Raw genomic sequence first — 13,095 nt, forward strand, 5'->3', positions numbered from 1 at the left:
CACACAGATTGGCCATAAATGAGTACAGACATCTGACTCAAAGCCATTCTGATGCACCGGTTAATGCACACATACGCACAGCGTAAAGACTGCAGATTACACATCAATCAAATGGAAAACAAGAGACACTAAAATGACAAAAGGACAGAGGGGGAGAGAGAGAGGAGAGGAGGGGAAGGGGGGAGTATTGAGGGTGGTGATGGTGTAAGCCGTGAAAGCTGAACAAACAACCCGATTTTTGTTTTTACATTTCACCGAAGGCCTTTCAAGCACACAAACATCTGTCAGTGGGAGGGACATCAATGCTTTCTCTCCCTTCTGTAACCAGCTACAGCAAGAAATCATAACAAGCTTATTCCCTGCATTGGAAACCTGGGCTATAAGATTCCAGCTTTTACGCATCCTATATTTTCTCACGTACATTCTGATGTAAACTATGCAGCAATGCATAAATCCATATGATGAATTCCCGTATGTGTTCCCATCTCTAGCTGGGTAGGTTTTACATGCATTTCTATGAATAGAATTAGAAAAACTGAAAGGAAACAGCAGTAAAAAGGCGTCGGTTTGGTCTGAACGTCAAAGCAAACATATTTAAAAAGTGGCTTTGGATACTGGATGTGTATGAGAAGTTTCTGTAAAATATTTGCTTAGTCTGACTTATTATATCGCTTTCATCCAGGTACAAAATTACCTTTGGGGTTGTACGAGTCAGGGGCATTTTTAAACCAACACATTCTCACTATCAACTTGTCAAATACCGACACTTGGTGCATGGCCCTACGCTTCAAACTATTTGACGCTCTAGGTACTGTACCCCTCTAGCATCAGTTTTGGAAGTGTAAGGGACGGCGTGTGAGTTTTCGCTCGTTACATGTATAGTGTTTTTTTTCAAAATAAACTTCTGTGTTCACAGGAAACATACTGTTTTGGCTTGTTACATGCACACAGTCGCTTTTCAAAATAAACTTCCTTCCAACGCAGGTTTACTTCGTTTTTAGGTTTACTTACGCAACAAAACTACTTGGTTAGGTTTAGGGTTAGATCGTGGTTTGGGTTAAAATAAGTGATAGTTATGAAAGGGGGAGAGAGAGGGGATGACATGCAGCAAAGTGCCATTGTTCGGATTCGAACCCCTGGTCAGGTGCAGTATGGACTCAGCCTTTGACAACCGGACCTTTCTTACGTAACAAACATACTTGGGGCGCCCCGGTAGCTCACCTGGAATTTGTTTGTCACGTAAAAAATGTCTCGTTGTTACATAACTAGCGTACGTAAGTTAATAGATAATAGACACTCAATGGTGTACTCTATAGAGAGCAGAAAAACTTCACTTTGTATCATCACTTATAGCTGTAGAGTCACAAAAATGTAATTTTCGCCTCTTTAAAATATGACACATTGTGGTGTTGTTAGCAGAAACTTTTCATTCAATTGAAGCCCTTTTCGAGGGCACTGAACTGAGGGCAGGTAGAGCATAAATTTGACACTCAGAATTCACACTCAAATACTAGACGGTAAATATATTGAGCTGACAGATTGTGTGCTGCTGATCACATGACAGACCAGAAGTTGGGTAAAGTTGAAATATCATTCAATTATTATCGTTATTATAAATATTACAGCGAAAGGATCAATCCCCCTCAGGTGTTGCCATCGGCCGATGTATTTTAAAATTACACATTTTTAGTTTTTCTTCCTTTTGTTCTTTAGATAGATTAGAGACACTATCATAGTAGTGACAAGTTATTGAAAGACATGATTCATTCTACATTCAGGAAGCTTACTTACTGGCTTTAACTCATCTGATGGAAAAAAAAGTAAATTCACATTTAGTTTTTTGAAATACTAAAAGAAAAAAATTCCCTGAAACTTTGCCTGACAGCTGGTTGGAAACTTAACTATTGTCTCTAATCCTCCGCAGTCAGTTGTCTGAGGCCACATTTTTGAGACAAAAACAGGTTTCGGGGCATCGTGTAATCTCTCCTTATCTTTCCTGCGGCCACAGCCGGCGGTGTGTGTCTGTTCGCTGCTCGGGCACTAAGCCATTGTTGTGAGCAGTGGGAGATACAAACTCAGCGATGCAGGGAGACGGATGCTGCGTGGGCCTGCCGAGCTGAAAAAAACCAAAAAAAAAACCTGGAGCCAGTCCAACTTAATTATAAAGAAATATGACAAGGGAGCCTAAAAGGGCTGCTGCAAAGATTAGCGCCGGTTACTTTTATTTTCTCGATGCCTGCAGTAATTGCAGTTATTAGTCGTCAGCACGAAACAAATTTAATCACATTTGGAGGAATTAATTAACATCTCTGTTTATTTGCGAGGAGCGATACTGTCCAGGGAAGTCGGGGGGTTTTAACACTTGCTGACGTGTTATGGCGGGAGGCCATGAGTCAGGCTCTCGGCGAAACTAACTCAGATGAAGAGAATATTTTCAGCTGGTGTGTGTTCTAGATGAAGTACTAAAAACAACAAATTGGAAGTTAAATCACCCGTGTTATCAACGAGACTCTACACACGGACTTCCTGCTGTAAAACACAAGTTGCACACTGGTCACAGACACACTCTCTATTGCTACACGGTCATGACAACATGAAGTCCATTCAGTTGGCCTGTTTGCAGTAAAAGGCGAATGAATGCCACGATAATGCACAAGGTATTTAGCGTGCAATAAGAGCATTTGGCGTGTCATTTGTACGCCATGTAGTCTGTACTGACTGCAATGTAAAAGCATCCACGTAAATATGCTTTCTTCAGAGCTACTGACGTAGAATAAAAAGCGAGTACTCATGTTACGTTGTTTCCGTACGTATTTTGCTTACAGTAGTTTACGTACTTGTTTTAAGCCCAACCATGATGTTTGTCCTAAACCTAACAACAGACGTTACTATAGTTTTGTTGCATGGTAGCCTAAAATGCGTCCTCATGACACAGAATGTCTTTGTAATGTCGCACTATTCATACTTTAGGCCTTCCAGTGAGACAGGGATGATTCAGCAGTCTGAACTTTCAACATTTGTAGCAACAACAAAGTCCTTTATGTTTTTTATGTGCTCAATGGGGGGTGAAACTAATAGATCTCATTTATTTTTCCTGAGCAAAGCTGTGTAGTATAAATATAATATAGAAAATAATAAAACAAATCCTAAAATGTGTATTGTTGCACCTCCAGCGTACAAACAATAATCTGAAGTGTACACTTGCATGTAATGGGTAGGATACAAATCCCTAAGGGGTCTGCTATTCTCTCAGACATGACTGAAAATATTTACCCTGTTAATCACACATTTTACCTCCAATTTATGATTCATCCCTTTCATCTGGTGCTGGAGCACAGAGAGCCAGGAAATATCATAAATACAAACCCTCGTGAATGCTTCTCATAAAATCTAATCTTTTTCTAATCATGCAGATTTACTGTCTCTGCACCTGTGATAATACGCAGTGATTGCATTTCCTCTCAGTAGCAGCAAAGTTGCTTTTGTAAGTTTATATCTATATACATGTGCAGTATGTCATGTGTCAGATTTCTATTATCTTTTCCTTTAGTCTGAGTATATAATTATACTAATTTTCTAGTTTTTCCCTTAGGGATTTGTATCCGACCCATTACATGCAAGTGTACACTTCAGATTATTGTTTGTACGCTGAAGGTGCAACAATACACATTTTAAGATTTTGTTTTATTATTTTCGATATTATTTTCTTCAAATGCAGATAGTAGCCTACCTTTTAGAAAAAGGTGCAACCTATGGACCATTGGTGAGTCAAAATCCACCTACTATCCTGATTTATTTATTTACCAGGGACAGTAAACATTTTGTGCCAGAGTTAGCTAGAGAGCTCATTTTCATCTGTAGTCCCTCGGCAGGTTGTTACAAATTAGAAATATTATCAATACAATGCTTCAGCAAGCACTACAGGGCAACACAGTGCAGCACAATACAACAAAATAAGATACAATACAATAAAATACATGAATACTATTGCATTTGTATAGCTCACAGCATTTTCATGTATATGTGAAAGCCTCTCCTGGACTAGGGGCTGGGGAAGCCTCTCAGAAATTGAAACTCCACATCAATTCAAAAGAATATAGAGCATATATGGTATTTCACACTCTGTATCTGCGGGTGTATATCTATTCTGTAAGCACAATCTCTAAACCACTCTCCATGAGGGAAGTTTGTCCCAAAGAAGAAATTTAACAGGGCAGTCCACGAGGGTTGTTGTTAAGATTAGCGCTGTTTCCTTAATTATTTTCTCGCCGCCTGCAGTAATTGCCGTTGCTAGACGTCAGCAAGAAACAAGTTTAATTGCCTCGGCAGGAAATATTTAACATCACTGGGTATTAGTGAGGAGCGATACTGTCTGTAGCAGCGAGGGGAGTTTATTCTGTGTTGTGGCAGGAGGCCATGTTTCAGGCTCTCAGCGTAACTAACTTAGTTGAGGAGGATTTTTTTCCACTGGAGTCTCCTCTGGATGTTCGAGTATAAAAATAAACTGGAAGCTAAAGTACACCTCAATGAGCCTCTACACATGTTTTTGAATGGATGCCCTCTCACACATTTGCCACACATATCCGCAAGTTGTGATTCACGCTGTTATGCACGCTTGGGCATGCACACAGCTATGGCAACTAGCAGACAAGTCAGCAGTCTGCGAGAGAGAAAAACTTAATTTAAACAACATTTAGCAATGACGCAAGCTTAGCCGTCATTAGCATAATGTATTCCTTGATAATCGGTGCGCCGCTAGCTGAGATGACTCTGCGTCATCACCAGCAGCCTGAGCAGCGCGCGCACACCAACATGCACGCACACACACTCGCTCACTTCTGCTGTGTTAGTTGGAAGTTCTCGGGCCCACGGCCGTGCATCGAACCCAACAGGAGGGCGGGGAGCTAAATCCCAGGGCTGCACTGCGGGGGTCTACATATATTTAAAACAATCATGAATTTTAATGGTTACCCGCCGAAGGAGGCTGTTTTACCCGCCAGCTCCTCTCTCTCTCTCTCTCTCTCTCTCTCTCTCTCTACCTCACACACCCTCTCTCTCTTTTTGCATCTCTCTTTCTCTCATTCCACTAGCAAAATCCAGGCAGAATTATTAATACATGACATGAAAATGTAAAAACTGGCCCCGGTGGCGACAGCGTACAGGAAATGGTGTATTAAAAAGGAAAAGGAAAGTGACAGCAGAGGAAAGGAGAAACAGCGAGCGCGAGAGGTTGGGATCAATGCAATGCAATGAGGAGGGAATTACGTATCAGTCACACTGTGATATCTACTGTGTTGTCTTAACAGATGTGTCGAGGTGGGTTAACACTCCTCATACCTGGGAGAGGTATAACAGAGAAACCGGGACAATATGAGAGGACTAAAGGAAACAAAGAAGAGTCGGTACGTACTGGACGGCGGTGGAGATGTGCAGACGTCGGATGCCTGGTGTGGGAAACTGACGAGAGTTTATGTAGGAGACTTTCCTCACAGCAGCGTTCATGTTTTCCAAGTCCTCTCCCTCCATTACCAAGATAGACTGGGCCGGATTAAAGTGGAACTACGGAAAGAGGAAACAGATGTTAGATGGAAAGAGAGCTGAGCCATTTATAGCTGCACTCAATCACTTCCAATTGAGATGCTGTTGATTCGTCTAGTGTCTGGTATATGGACAGAATATCAGTGCATATAAGAACTGAAAGAAACACAAACTGACTCTCAGACAGGAGAGGACATGGACAGATTAACCTGCAGCTTTAAAGTCTAATACATCTATCACAAAAACACCTACATTTAACATCAACAAGAGGTAAAGACATCAGGATTTACTTAATTTGGCTATGTAATTGCAATGGTTAAAACAGGGGTTTCAAATATATATTAACTGTATATATATATATATATATATATATATATATATATATATATATATATATATAACCTTTACTTAACTAGGAAATCACATTGAGATTAAAACCAGACACTGGATGATTTTGCAAAGTGTGAAAATTGCAGAGAAGTCATTAATTCACATTTTTCGATATTATAAATCCTGCATGCTTACAACACACCAGTGTCAAGCGTAGGCTACTGTTCATGCAGGGGCCGCCGGTGGAAAATGACAAAAAGAAGATATTGGACAGTGTTGAGTTTTCCAAGAAAAATGGACCAGTTCCTATTTCTTCACAGAGGTAAATGGGAAGCCAGCGTGCTTGGTGTGTTCACAGCACCTTTCAGTGCTCAAGGAATATAATATTTGGCGGCAATCTCAGACTCATCATGGTGAAAAATACAAGAACTTGCCAAGACAACTGAGACCAGAGAAGAAAAATGAATTGTTGGCAGGTTTGAGGAAACAGCAGTCTGTATTTAGTCGTAGCTGAGAGATCAGCGAGACATCTCAGACTGTTCATCATCCATTTGGTAAATGCATTGTTCATTTATTGTGAACATTTTCAGAATGTACTTGTTCTTCTTTACACTAAAAGAAAGGGACAAATTTGAAGAAGTTGTTTGGTTATTATGCAATGGTTTTACTGGTCCAGATCAAATTGGGCTGGATGAACTAAAATAAGTTTGGCACCCCTGGGTTAGAAGTTCCAAAGTTAATTTTATTTTACCTACCTTCCAGTCAGCCATTGATTTCTATTCATTTCACAACACAGTAGTATCAACCTGAGCTTGCTGAGACTTTAAACTTGCTTAAAATCAGGTAATCCATCAAAGTGAACATCATGTTTCGACTGCATTACCAGGAAACAGCAATGTCACTTTGACTAAAAACAACAGATCTGATGTTTGCTGTGATGATCACCTATTTTAAGGTAGTCTCAGGCATATGCAATTCGATTTTCATACTGTACAGAAATCAATGGAAAGCAGTGGCTTCATAGACAACAGGAAGGGAAATAGTAGTATACTATAATAGGAATTAGGGATGTAAATAATTAACCGTTTAACCGACATTAAGAATTTTAACCGATTAACGCTATCAGTTAAACGGTTAAAAGAAATGTTAAAAAATAGCTAAAAAGCTGAGCAAAACTCAGAGGAGCAGCTCGTCACTTAAAGGAGAATAGCTGGTCTACCTTAAGTGAGTCTGAGCCGCTGTTGCAGGATACAGGAAGTTGGCTTGGAGGAGTTGTAACATTTATTCACCTACAAATAAAATGTTCACACACTGCACTGCTACGTTCACAGCTATAACACCACCGACAACCGCACACTCACCGCCAACACACACACACACACGATCTGTCACACACTCGCTAACGCTGACAGACCGTATGTGTGTGACAATGGCGAGCACGAAGCCACCAGCAACGCTACAGCTGCGTAGCACAAACACACACACGGTTTGTCGGCCACTCGCTAACGTTACGCCAGGCAGACACACAGCTGATAACCTCGCAGCTAAACTAAATGATGCTATGGAGACTTACTGGGACAATACACGCAGCATCATGGCTGCTACAGTAACTCTGCCGGACGGGTGAACCGGGGACTTAGTTGTCTGTTTTGCGCATACGCTGCAGCTGATGATAAATGATGTATTTAACATGTTTGTGCATTGGCTTTTCGTTGCAGCTGGGCGGCTTGTTAGGAACTAAAAATAACACCGCTGCATGCGACACTCTAATGTTGTCAGTTAACGGTTAATATTCGGTTAACGAGGGTCGGTTATTCAAAAATTAGCATCCCTAATAGGAGTATGTGTGTACTTTGTTGTAAATGGTTCTAAAACATGAAGAAAAGAGGTTAGAAAATACTCGGCAGACTCTCCTCACAAGTACGTTTGACAGAGGTGTGTGCTCTCCTGCAGGGTTTGATGGTAGGGATTTGAGGCTCTTCCTTCTTTAAAGAGGGTTTAGTGGTCTCCTGCTAGAACTGCACTGAGTGTCTCCCATTTCCTAAAACTGTCTCTCAGTAGCAGGGTGACAGTACTTCAGCACTCCATGGGGCTCTCCATGCGCTCCCTCTCCCCTGTCATTTTCCCCTTCACACCTTCCCTTCTCTACGCCGTCTCCTCTCATCTTCTGTTCTCTGTCACTATCCTTGCTGTCTATCTGCCTCAACCTCCCTCCGTCTTTCCTTCCTTCCCTGTTATTCTCCTCTGATTGTGCTGTGCCAGCGCTGCACCTGCTTGGCTAAATGCTGTCCTTAAGCCTCCCGTGGACTTATGGGAGCCAGACGAGTGTGCGGCTATGAAGAAAATTAAATCGCTCTGAAAAGATAAACTACGCCAGCTCTAGAGAGGCCCTCTTCTCTCCTCGTCCCCACCTTGTCTTCTCAAAAGGCTGGCAAGTACCACTGCATAGGGAGCTCTATGGAAAGAGCAGCAGGAGGGACGAAGGGAGGGAGAAGAAAAGTGAATGAGGAAGATAGAAAAAGACTTAAAGGAGATGAGGATGGGTGGGCAGGGGGCCGACTTTGAGTCTACACAAAGCCCTATCCATCTTGTTTGCCCTCTATCTTCCACAGTGCAGGGAGATGGATTAGCTGAGCTGGTGAAAGTGTTGGGGGGTTGTGGGGTGTCTGACGGGTTTCAAGGAAGCCAACTGGTGATTTAGTTGTGGTGATTTAAAGAAGTGCTTTTGTGTCAAAATGTGTACACCAGTGGTGGAAGATGTATTCAGATCCTTTACTTCAGTATAAGTACTGATACCACGCTGAGAAAATACTCCACTCCAAGTAAGTCCTGCATTAAAAACATTACTTCAGTAAAAGTGTGTAAGTATTCTCAGCAAAATGTACTTAATGTACAAAATGCAGTGGTGGATGAGATCATTTACTTTAGTAAAAGTAGAATAAACACAGTCTAAAAATACTCCATTACAAGTTAAAGTCCTGATTACAATATGTTATTTAAATAAAAGTGCAGAAGTATTATCAGCAAGATGAAATATCAAAAGTAAAAGTACTCATTCTGCAGATATTGCACATATCATTTCATTCTGTTTTTATCACTAACAAATACATGTGTGAGTATTTTAATATTGTAGTTTGTTATTGTGGGTTAATTTTAGATACTTTGTATACTACTGTGTATTTTAGTAGTATAGTACTGCATCATGTATCACATGTTTTTATATAAAAAGTGTCAGATAAATGTAGTGAAGTAAAAACTACAATATTTACCTCTGAGATGTAGTAGAGTATTCAGCAACAGAAAATGGAAATACTCAAGTAAAGTAAAAGTATGTCAAAAAAATAATTAAGTACAGTACTTGAGTAAATGTATTTAGTCACTGGTGTACACAGGATGTATGTTGAATGTATACTCAGTATAGACGGGATGGTTGTCAGAAAAATGTTTTTACTGCTAGCAGAAATTATATTTAAAGAAATAGTTTAACATTTTGGGAAATGCGCTTTTTTGCTTTCTTGCTGAGAAATAGATGCCATTCTCATGCCTGGATGGTAAATATGAAGCTATGTGACCAGCAGCCAGTTAGCTTAGCTTAGCATGCAGACTGTAAACATGGAAACAGCTGGCCTGGCTCTGTCTAAAGGTAACCAAATCCACCTATCAGCACCTCAAAGGCTCACTAGTGTTACTAGTGTAACCACGTTATATCACATTTCTTTAAAGGTACAGTGTGTAGGATTTGGTGGCGGTGTGGTTGCAGATTGCAACCAGCTGAGTACCCCTCCGTTCACTCCTCGGAGGCCATCCTTACAATAATAACACTACTTTAGGAGCAATGGAAGTCAGACGGCGGCTGGCGGTACCACGGTTTAGCACTCTACTGCTCACATTACCGCAGCTTCACAAGCATGTCGGAGAACTACGGTGGCCTTCAGGTAACGTAAAAATGCGAAAGGCTCTCTCTAGAGCCAGTGTTTGGTTTGTCTGTTCTGGGCTACTGTAGAAACATGGTGGACTCAGTGAAGAGGACCCACTCCCTATGTAGATATGAAGGGCTCATTCTAGGATTCTTAGTTTCAGGTGATTAAACACTAATGAAAACATAGTTATGAATATTATAATCCATTTCTGCTAATAGATCCCCTGAAATGTTACACATTGCTCCTTTAATCCGTACAAAAACAGAAATGTAAAAAAGGATGAATGAATACCTTTATGTTCTTATCCAGACTCTCGAGGGAGTTGATGTCAAGTCCTTCTTTGCAGGCCTGCAGACAGGAAATGACTTTCTGACTCTCGATCTTCCCCGGTCGGATGGTCAGTCCAGATAGGCTGCCCCGGAAGTACTGAGTGAACCGCGGCTTGGTCACCTCACCACCTACACACACAACCATACACGGTAAATTAGAATATAAAATGCCTTTTGGGAATTTAAAGCACAACGTTGTTTGAGGCTTGTGGTGACACCGTTGGTTAAAAGCAGTATTAGCTTTGGTGTTATTTTTTTCTCCTGATTTTTAAATATGTGCACAAGAAGAAAATCTACTGTACAAGTAGTAATTAGAAGATCTACCAGAACGAATGCAGTGCTCCTCTTCACATTCATTATTGCAATGGGTCACAGAAACCTCATGTAGATATTAATTTCGTGGGTTAGGGTTAATCTACGGTAATCACCATGGTGTCATGGTTGTCTCTACTGGTATGCGGCGCAAGTCCCTTACCCACTGCAAGATCATCAAACTAACAGTGACCTTATCCGCTCTCTAATTATGAGTCCTGATGACCAAATTATGGCTATAATTGGCCTTAAGATGCATGTTTTGTGTCTCCATTGTGTGACTAAGCGGCAGGGTGCTGCTGTAAAAGTGCAAGTGTTACTCAGCCAGCCCATCCAGGCGAGATAAAGGTAAGGAAAAAGTCAACACATTTAAAGCATGTTCTCTGAACTCCGTAAAGGCCAATACCAGCAAGAGAAGTCTCCAAACCACTCATTAGCTGAAAGGTTACTAGCTCTGGGTATCAAAACTTCATCTTTATTTCCTCACTTCCTCTTCGCTTCTCTCTGCTTTTCTCCAACTCTGGCTGTTATCCACCAAAGCACTGAAGGTGCAGCACAGTCCCTTCATCTAATTAGGGCCCGAGCACCGACAACGTCGGGCCAGCGAAGGCCCTATTGAAACTGTAGTGTTTCTTCTTTTTCTTTTTCATGCAAATGAATCGCCTTTTTGAGGGCCTTAACATGTTCAAAAAGTTGTTAAACTTGGTACACTTATCAGACGCGGTAACATTTTTTGATATTTTAAGGGTCTCGGGCTCGGGTGTTGCAAAATGGCTCACTAGCGCCCCCTTGAAAGTTGGAAAAATTGAGCCCCTTGCTCCGGTTTCATCTACATGTATGAAACTTGGCAGACAGATGTAACATGTGGAGACGCACAAAAGAGCCTCTTGGAGGTATGCCCAAAACTCAACAGGAAGTCAGCCATTTTTAATTAAATGTGCGATTTTCGCCCATTTTTAGCGTTTTATAGGCCATGTACTTTAACGAACTCCTCCTACAGATTTAATCAGAACGACTTGAAATTTGGTCAGGACCATATAAAGACCTTAAGGATGAAAAGTTATTTAAGTGGTGAGTTTTCACTGAATGACCTGACCGTGGCGTAGCGGCCATTTTGAGCCATTCGCCATGAAACAAGAAGTTGTTGTAACTCCACTCTATATAGTCCGATCTGCCCCAAATTTCTCAGGCATGATAAGGGTCCAGTCCTGAGGACATTTACATGCAAAAATACATTCATAGCCCCGCCCCCTTTCATAACTCATGAACCGTAGAGTCTTGTGGCAGGCGTCATTGCGCTCATCAGAGTTCCGGATTCATTGTGCCTGGCCGCGTCGATCGGCTTCCCGCCAGTACCCCCGACGCGTGGGATGTGTGAGGGCCCGTTCATCGCTGCTCGCAGCTTTAATTACATTTGTTATCAAAGAAATCCAAACTTATTCATACATCCTAAGTGAAGCAGTGACTGATAGGTAAAATATAGCTAAGGTGCACACCAAGAAGCAGTCTTTCTGTCTCTCTATCAATGTATCGGTCGAGCCTTTCGGCACACTTCCAAGTGATTGTTTGAAACGAGCAGGAAACAGAGGCTTTTTATATTCTTCTTAACTTATTTTTTACCGTTTGGAACAGGTGACAACCTCCGGGTCTGAGAAGTGAAGCCAATGCAGAAGTGTCTTAAACTTGCATTCTTTCTAACAGCCAGCAGGGGGCGACTGCTCTGGTTGCAAAAAGAAGTCTGATTGTATAGAAGTCAAAGAGAAAATGAGCCTACTTCTCACTTGATTTATTACCTCAGTAAACATTGTAAACATGAGTTTATGGTCTCAATCGCTAGTTTCAAGTCTTCTTCAATACAGCATGATGTTGTGCGGTGCCAGAACGGAACATTTGACAGGCGGATTTATTCAATGGTTATGTTTTTTGTTGGTCATTCTGTATATCAGTAAATCTGTGTATTCCCTATATGGCAGCCCTACATTGATCTTACTTGTCAGCAACCTGCCCTTCACAGGAATGTTGGTTACCCAGCTCTCGTTTCAGTTCAGTATAAAAACCACAGCTGCTTTGCATATTTAAAGCCAACATTAGTGCTTGCTGATACCCTGCCAGGTACCGGGGGAGCAGAGTCTATCTCATGAAACCACAAGATCACATTTGGATTCACGTATACCGAGCTATGCCAAACTCATTCTTTCCTCTTTCTTTATGCTCCACTGCTCTCCCTCCTCAACTCACTTACTATTTTCTTCCCCTTTTTCCCCTGCCCTCTCTCTAGATGTCCACCTATCTGCTCAGTCCCTCCCTGACAGATGTTATCAATTTAGGCCGCGGCCAGAGAAACCATTAAGGGTCCCAGACAGAGGAGAGGGGATTAGCGAGACGCCGCGGAGCGAGAATGATATGGGTGATAAAACCGCTGATCATTCCACTTTACAGAGGCTGTTTTTACGTGGTGTCAGCTCTCTTTGCCCACTCTGTGCAGCGCTCCTTGCCCAATAGATCTTCACTCTCCCTTTTACTCAGCTTTATTTGCGTCATTTCCAAAAGAGCAACAGAAGAGACGGAATGGATGAGCTGGAAATAGGATCATTACTTAAGCGTAAGAGAGATAGTCTCTCACTTACTTTGTGATTTATTGTAAATGTACTCGTATCAGCGCCTGT

At 41.6% G+C, this 13,095-nt stretch overlaps 1 protein-coding gene across 2 annotated transcripts in view; it reads right to left on the reverse strand.

Moving 5' to 3' along the window:
• LOC141771235 (calsyntenin-2-like) overlaps positions 1-13,095 on the reverse strand; it is a 269,674-nt gene that overhangs the window by 18,749 nt on the left and 237,830 nt on the right. For both annotated transcript variants that reach the window (XM_074641282.1, XM_074641281.1), the window contains exons 10-11: positions 10,080-10,246; positions 5,411-5,559 (exon numbers count right to left, since the gene is read on the reverse strand). In XM_074641282.1, the coding sequence (XP_074497383.1) occupies positions 5,411-5,559; positions 10,080-10,246 (316 nt within the window). The remainder of the gene's footprint in view (positions 1-5,410; positions 5,560-10,079; positions 10,247-13,095) is intronic.

The sequence above is a fragment of the Sebastes fasciatus genome, chromosome 7 (assembly GCF_043250625.1).
Source record: "Sebastes fasciatus isolate fSebFas1 chromosome 7, fSebFas1.pri, whole genome shotgun sequence".
NCBI lineage: Eukaryota > Metazoa > Chordata > Actinopteri > Perciformes > Sebastidae > Sebastes > Sebastes fasciatus.